This window comes from Lolium rigidum, chromosome 6 (assembly GCF_022539505.1).
Source record: "Lolium rigidum isolate FL_2022 chromosome 6, APGP_CSIRO_Lrig_0.1, whole genome shotgun sequence".
Classification (NCBI taxonomy): domain Eukaryota; kingdom Viridiplantae; phylum Streptophyta; class Magnoliopsida; order Poales; family Poaceae; genus Lolium; species Lolium rigidum.
This window is the reverse complement of record NC_061513.1, coordinates 217950867-217958975: the sequence shown is the minus strand read 5'-3', so window position 1 is coordinate 217958975 and position 8109 is coordinate 217950867. Positions and strand designations below refer to the sequence as shown.

General features: G+C 41.8%; 1 protein-coding gene across 1 annotated transcript; it reads left to right on the top strand.

The window, feature by feature from the left end:
• On the top strand, positions 1-7235 carry LOC124660873 (DExH-box ATP-dependent RNA helicase DExH10-like). Its single transcript, XM_047198713.1, has 17 exons — positions 1-115; positions 704-1724; positions 1949-2263; positions 2439-2543; positions 2639-2707; positions 3256-3423; positions 3504-3575; positions 3651-3767; positions 4001-4222; positions 4337-4495; positions 5074-5163; positions 5247-5342; positions 5414-5567; positions 5653-5801; positions 5889-5984; positions 6147-6239; positions 6891-7235. Exons 2-17 carry the CDS (start codon positions 723-725, stop codon positions 6999-7001), a joined length of 3018 nt encoding a protein of 1005 aa, XP_047054669.1. The 5' UTR covers positions 1-115; positions 704-722; the 3' UTR covers positions 7002-7235.
• Positions 7236-8109: the final 874 nt, after the last annotated feature.

The following is an 8109-nucleotide window of genomic DNA, read 5'->3' as shown; positions in this document are numbered from 1 at the left end:
GGGCCGAGGGGTCGCCGCCGCCGCCGCCGCCGCCGGAGCCGGAGCTCATCCCCGCGAAGCCACTCTTCGTCTTCTCCCGCAACCCCCGGCTTGGGTTGGCCCCCTTCTTCCGCTGGTGACAAGCCCTAACCTGCTCGCTTCCTTTTATGAGTTCTCCTCCGTTCGTTCCTTCGCCGCGAGAGCAATCTAATGGAATTCCTCGTCCTGGGACGAATCCGCCCCAGTATCTTGCGGGTTATTCTTGCCGTATGGTGGAGTGATAGTAGTAGCATTTTATTTCCCCCAAGGTTTCAGGGTTTAATAGTTGAACCCATGCCCCACGCTGTGCCCGCCCCTGCTTAGCGTAGCTTGCTGGAACCGATTCATATCGATTTTGTGTTCCCAGTCCGTGTGTTCCGGTAATTTCTGCAAGTTTTTAATAAAGAGCTGGTTCCGTGATGTGGAAGCTCGGGGAATGGTAATCTCCTTTTGGTACCGTGGTGGTTTAGGGTTTTAAACTAGTCTCGCCTTTACTGGTACTGTGGTACTGGAATCTTGCAAGGTGGCCATTATTTGCCAAGCCCACACCATTCTCGATGTAGCAGTTCTAGTCTAGCGCTGCTGCTCCTATCTGTTCCTGTCTGCATATAATGTTTTGTTTTACCCTAGGGATACAAGTAATGTTCCTGCTGCAGTTGGCTCATGTTTCTGATGTGACATGCAGGTCGTCGTATCGAAGAAATATGGAAGAGGTGGAGAATAGCAGCAAGCGGAAATCAGCCGAGCTGGATTCACAAGACAATTCCACTGCTGCTGTTCCGGATGGGCAGCAGCCGCCCCAGCCTGGCTCGGCTGCCAAGCGTCCGAACCTCGCCCGGTCGTGCATCCATGAAGTCGCCGTCCCGAACGGCTACGACTTGGACAAGGACGAGGCTGTAAATGGGACCCTTTCAAATCCCGTGTTCAACGGGGAGATGGCCAAGACATACCCGTTTCAGCTCGACCCCTTCCAGAGCGTATCCATCGCGTGCTTGGAGCGCAACGAATCTATCTTGGTCTCGGCTCACACCTCTGCGGGGAAAACAGCCATTGCTGAGTACGCGATTGCAATGTCGTTCAGGGACAAGCAGAGGGTCATATACACCTCCCCGCTGAAGGCTCTCAGCAATCAGAAGTACAGGGAGCTTAGCCAGGAGTTTTCTGATGTTGGGTTGATGACTGGCGATGTCACGCTTCAGCCAAATGCCACTTGCCTGGTCATGACCACGGAGATCCTCAGGGCCATGCTTTATAGGGGCTCCGAGGTGATCAAGGAGGTTGGTTGGGTTATATTTGATGAGATCCACTACATGAAGGATCGGGAGAGAGGCGTTGTGTGGGAAGAGAGTATTGTCTTCCTCCCCCCTGCCATCAAGATGGTCTTCCTGTCTGCTACCATGTCCAATGCAACCGAGTTTGCTGAGTGGATATGCAACCTGCACAAGCAGCCTTGTCACGTGGTGTACACAGACTTCAGGCCCACACCGTTACAGCACTATGTCTTCCCAATAGGTGGGTCTGGTCTCTACCTCGTAGTGGATGAAAATGGTCAGTTCAGGGAGGATAATTTTCTAAAGCTTCAAGACACATTTGCAAAGCAACCTAGTCAGCAAGATGGGAGGAAGGGTGGTGGACCTAAAGCCAGTGGTCGAATAGCCAAAGGTGGAAATGCTTCTGGAACTTCTGACATATACAGAATTGTCAAGGTAGGGCGACATGAATTCTGGCCTTATTGTACTTCCTAAATTTACAAACACTAGATGGTTTATGCTTTCTTCAAGGTGCATGCAGTTTGTAAATTTACCTCCTACTAGGTTAGAAAACTAGTCCGTCTCACTTGTGGATGTTTTATTTGCTGATGTTTTTGTATACATAGGCTTAATTTATTTCTGTCATATCTCGCTTAATTTTGATTAATGCTAATATGCAGATGATTATGGAGCGCAAGTTTCAACCAGTCATAATTTTCAGCTTTAGTAGAAGAGAATGTGAGCATCATGCGATGTCAATGTCAAAACTTGATTTCAACACTGAAGAAGAAAAGGATAACATCGATCAGGTTTTCCGTAGTGCTATTCTCTGTTTGAGCGAGGAAGATAGAGGTTTACCTGCTATAGAGTTGATGTTGCCTCTTCTTAAACGAGGTATTGCAGTACACCATTCTGGGTTGCTTCCAATAATTAAGGAGCTGGTTGAATTGCTCTTCCAAGAAGGTCTTGTGAAAGCTCTCTTTGCTACAGAGACGGTGTGCCCTTTGACCTGATCATCCTGCTTGATCTTAAACTTTTTTGTCCCTTTACATGTTGCATACATCTCAAAGGGACTTTTAGTTGGCAGAGAACTATTGTTTTATACTATCGAGTATGCATCTTACACTCAGTAGGAGCAGCATTTCATTAATACATGATTGTTTTTCCCAGTTTGCCATGGGGCTGAACATGCCTGCAAAAACAGTTGTCTTCACATCTGTCAAAAAATGGGATGGTGATAGTAACCGTTATATTGGTTCTGGAGAATATATACAGGTAAATCTGATATGATGTGAAGTCAGGCATATAGGTTTAGTAGGTGAAATAGAATGTACAGGCCCTTCTTACTGTGAATTTGTATTCATTTGTAGATGAGTGGAAGAGCTGGTCGCCGTGGCAAGGATGAACGTGGCATTTGTGTTATAATGATAGATGAGAAGGTAAGGCTCTGCAGTCTTACCTTGCAACTAGCTTTTTTTTCTTAATAAATTTTAAGAGCACGCCGATCATGCAAGGAGGTTCGGTTTCTTGTTGTTGACAAGAAACCTAGTGGACACTTTTAAAATAAATTTAATAATTTGATCAAATGCATCCATTCATTTTGCTCTGTTGAAGTTCTCCCAAGAGATATCTTTCCATAGTCATGCTTAACTTTGCTTCTCAATAGTTATGCAAATTTAATTTGTTCGAATCAGCCTCCTTGCACAATAAAAATCAAGGGAATGGCTGCCTAGAAATACCCTTCCCCAGACCCCACAGTGTGTGGGAGCTTTCAGCACTGGGTAGGTGTGTCAACATTCATTTTATGCCATTGAGACTGTCATCCAAGACTTTTACTTTGTTCCATATTCATGCTTGAATTGTAAAGACTTATTTTGTAAGCCATGATTCTTGCAACTTAGATACACTATAAGTGTTTGTTTTGTACTCAAGTGCTTCCTTTAGTTTGACTTGTAATAATTGGTCTTAACATGAGTTAATTTTGCAGATGGAAATGAGTGTTATCAAGGACATGGTGTTAGGTAAACCAGCACCTCTCATCAGTACTTTCCGACTGAGCTACTACACTATTCTGAATTTACTGAGTCGTGCTGAGGGCCAATTTACTGCTGAACATGTCATCCGGAATTCTTTCCACCAGTTTCAGTATGAAAAGGTTTGTTTCAGGACCTTATGTAGATGCCTCTCCTAACATGTCGCTGGGAATGTAACAGATTAGCTTCCCTTGCTTTTCAGGCATTACCTGAAGTGGTTCAAAAGATTACAAGGTTGGAAAATGAAGCTAGCCTGCTGGACTCCTCTGGAGAGGTATGCTATTTTGATTGCAGTATACATTATTGTTCTTCTGTTTGATTAACAGTCTTAACACTTCTCCCTGTACAGAATGATCTTGCTGAATATCACAAATTAGTGCTTGATATATCTGAACTTGAGAAGAAAATCATGTCTGAGATGATAAGACCAGAAAGAGCTTTGTTATATTTGGTTCCTGGAAGGCTGGTATGTAACTCCATTTCTCATCGGGTCTGTTCTTGCTTGAGGATGAGATGTACATCTTCATCAGTTATAACTCTTGTATTTGACTGTTAAGAAACAGCACTACAGCAAGAATACCGTATCTACTTCTGTTCACCATTTTTTTAATATTAAATGTTGCTTTGTAATGATTTATGATATGGGTTTTGTAAAATTTACACAAATTCCCTTGTACTGAGCAATTTGCATCATGGCAGGTTAAGGTGAGGGATGGTTCAACAGATTGGGGATGGGGTGTTGTTGTAAATGTTGTGAAGAAACCTGCAACATCTACTACTCTTCCCCCTGCATTAAGTGCATCTCGTGGTAATAACTATATAGTGGATACCTTGCTTCATTGTTCTTCTAGTTCGAATGAGAATGGATCACGTTCAAAGCCATGCCCACCTCGCGCTGGGGAGAAGGGAGAGATGCATGTGGTGAGTTGAAGCTTGTGACAAAGGGTTTTATTTTGGTGGCATATCTTCAGTTCGCTGGACTGTCATTTTATGATGGTCACAAATTACTTTTGACTAATGTTGAGGTTTTTGCAGGTGCCTGTACCATTACCTTTAGTATCTGGTCTAAGCAGCGTTAGAATCAACATTCCATCTGATCTACGACCACCTGAAGCAAGACAAAACATACTTTCTGCAGTTCAAGAACTAGGAAAGCGTTACCCCCAAGGGCTTCCAAAGCTACATCCAATTACGGTGAACATTCTTACACGATGACTCTTTTTAAGCTGATGTTAAATTTGCATGGCAGACATCATTTTCTTCTTCTTACATAATGTCTTTTTATAACCTGTTTTAGTTTTGCATGTATCATTTTCGTTTACTGAGACTGAAAATTGAAAATATGAGAACTCAAATATATCTCGTCAGGATTTAGATGTACCTGAGCCAGCTCTTCAGATGAGATATGGCATATCTGTTTTTCCTCAATACTGTCAAGCTTCATGCACTAACCAACTATTTCAAAAGACCGATCTGATGAAAAGGGCTAGGCAATCCACTTATACACTTCAACAAATACATCATCCATCATGATACACAGGCAGAGAAAACAAATGCTATAGCTGAAATACTGATATGATCTTCACCTGTTTATTTATTATATCACATGTTTGCAAAACTCAATGTTCTCTCTTGATCTACCTTATGTTAGCATTTCTTCCTTGGAGCATCATTTCCTAAATATATCATCTGGGATCCTTAAGCAATCTTTCTGAATCCTTCTGTCATTTTCTACATTTTGAGAATCTGATATTATCTGGTATAATTAATAGGACATGGGTATTGAAGAACCTGATTTAGTTGACGTGGTTCATAAACTTGAGGTTCTCGAGCAGAAACTAGATTCTCACCCACTACATAAGGTATTGCCTTGTACCTTTCAATTAAGAAATCTCCAGTGCCTTTTTTACTCAGACCCACTTTTTAATGCTATTTTGTGTCTTAGTCTGATCAAAGTGACCAGCAACTGTCATGGTACCAAAAAAAAGCTGAACTGAATCATGAAATTCAACAACTAAAGTCAAAGATGCGGGATTCACAGGTTGGTTGAATTTTGTGTACTTGATCCTCTTTAAACAGCTTGAATGTGTTCTTACATTCTCCTCCATTCAGCTACAAAAATTTAGAGATGAACTAAAGAACCGGTCTCGCGTTCTAAAAATGCTGGGTCACATTGATGCGGATGGTGTTCTCCAGTTAAAGGGACGTGCTGCCTGCTTAATTGACACTGGGGATGAGCTGCTTATCACTGAACTTATGTTTAATGGTACCTTTTTAATATGATTATTATGTCTTACGATTTTTTTGTTAAGTTTATATTCAGTGCTGCATTAATTTGTCTATGCGACTAGGTACATTTAATGACCTGGATCATCATCAAGTTGCTTCCGTGGTTAGCTGTTTTGTACCGTGTGAGAAGTCTAGTGAGCAAATACGCCTGAGAAATGAGCTTTCTAAGCCAATGACACAACTCCAAGAGGCTGCAAGAAAAATAGCTGAGGTGCATACTTGTATCAATCACACTGTTTTGCCATCTTCTCAGTCTCTATACTTGATTGGGTTCTCTGATGTCTTGTTCTTGTTTTAGGTACAACGGGAATGCAAATTGGATGTAAATGTGGAGGAATACGTTGAATCAACTTGTAAACCCTACCTGATGGATGTCATATACTCCTGGTCAAAGGTTGGTCAGCCTATGCAGTTCATGATAGAGATCTCTTTTCCCCTGGTTTGATGGGGAATATCTTATTTCCAATTGTGACATTTGATCTTATTATGTATAATCTTCCCATCAGATGCAATTTCATTACCCATATGTTGATTTGTGATTATTTTTTCCACACAGGGCTCCACCTTTGGAGAGGTCATAGAAATGACTGACATTTTTGAAGGAAGCATCATACGGCTAGTTAGGAGGTTGGATGAATTTCTGAATCAGGTAGACCAACTGTACCCAGCTCCCTGAATTGCACCATATTCCACCTGTTGCTTCCCGCCATTAGTACCTAAATCACTTGGACAATCAGAACGTTTGCCTTTGATTACATTGTGCTTTTGAATACGAATTTATCTTCCTTTGATTATCCCATTTGGCTCATTTTGCTTTTGGATACAAAATTGTCTGCCTTTGATCATCCTGTTTGGCTTCTATGGAAAATGTCCATTAAAGTTTCAAATCAACATTATTTACTCTCATTGTGGCATGACAAAATATTAAGTGCAAGTTGAGAGTCTAGCTGGAATCATTTCGTGACTCGGTGCACTCAAGAATAGTTTAACCAACTTCAATTGTTTTACTGCGTGATGACACAACTTGCTTGGCAAAGTAAATAAGTGGTATTTATTCACATGTAATGGTGACTTAAGTCCCTGCTGTTACGAGGAAATGTAGTTTGATATGTAAAAACGTTTCCTCCTCCTTTATTATCTCCGTATATATGAATTGTGATTGACATCCACTCTATTCTACGCCCTTTTATGCATGCCCACCACTTCCTTTGCCTGTTCCAGTGTCTGTAAATAGTTGTCAAAATCAAACTCCGCCTTGTTTTCCTTTTCGAACCAACTGACTGTGTGATTCTGTTTCCAGCTAAAAGCTGCTGCTGAAGCTGTTGGGGAGGTGAACCTTGAGAACAAGTTCGGATTGGCAAGCGAGAGCCTACGCCGGGGTATCATGTTTGCCAACTCGTTGTATCTGTGATGAGTGTAGCTCCAGCAGCTGTAACATATATGTTAGCAGACCAAATCTACCCGCCTCTTTATTTTTGACATGGCTTCTAGCCTGGTAACCCTAATCTGTCAGGAGTGTTGGTTGTATCCTGGTAACCCCCTAGGCTGCAGGCGTTCCATCAGAAGATTGAAAGCCATCTGTTATAATACATCAGTTTATCTATGATTCATACATGTACACGTTAGCAGGTGGTGCTAACATTTTTGTGAGCCGTCTGAGTCTGAAATGGTGCGAAAGTTTTATCATACCTGTCCTGTTCTAGACATCATTTTATGATGACGTGCATTTGGATTTGTTGTTTATCAAGCAGTTCGCTCTAGGTTGCCATGGCGTGTGTTGTGAAATCTAGTTGGTCACTGAACCATTAAGCAGCTATATATATCTATTTGCTGTTATGTCTCTGGAGATGATGCAAAGGGTTATAGGGCGTGTATGTTTTATAGTCGCATGTTGTTAATTTTTGTGATAGTTGTTACAATATATTAGCAGCTAGCCCCATTTGTAAGAAAATCATACTTTGGCCTGTCACAACTTGATAGAAAAAGGGGCCAAATTTATGTGGGAAACATAAAACCCTCGCAGACGAGATGGCCTCCAGCGGCAAAAAGAAAAAAAGAAGGGGGAAAAGAAGAAGAAACGGAGGAGGAATTGATGGTGTCCTACATCCACGCATGCCTAGACGCCATCATACATCGACTGTCTCAACCATATGGCTTTTTTTTCTTTTCTTTTTGAACGGGAGAGACCCCGAAAGGGTTGGGAAACTTGTACGGAGTATTAGTCAAAGCCGTCGGTACATAGTACAAGCATAGTTAAAAAACCGGACCGGTGATCGAACCTGTGAGAGTGGTTTTGGTTTGCTGGTTGGACCACCGGTTCGTCTTGTTTGATAGCGACAAAAAACCATTAGTTTTAGCTAAAATTTAAGCAAGTTTCGGGAAAAATGACCATAAAGGCATGTATGGAGTATATTTCAATATGTAATCACAAAACATTGAGAATTGTGAGTCCAAGTGGCATCCGGTATTATGTGGTGCTATTTCTCCATAGATGAAGGTCTAGAGTTCAATTTCTCCCG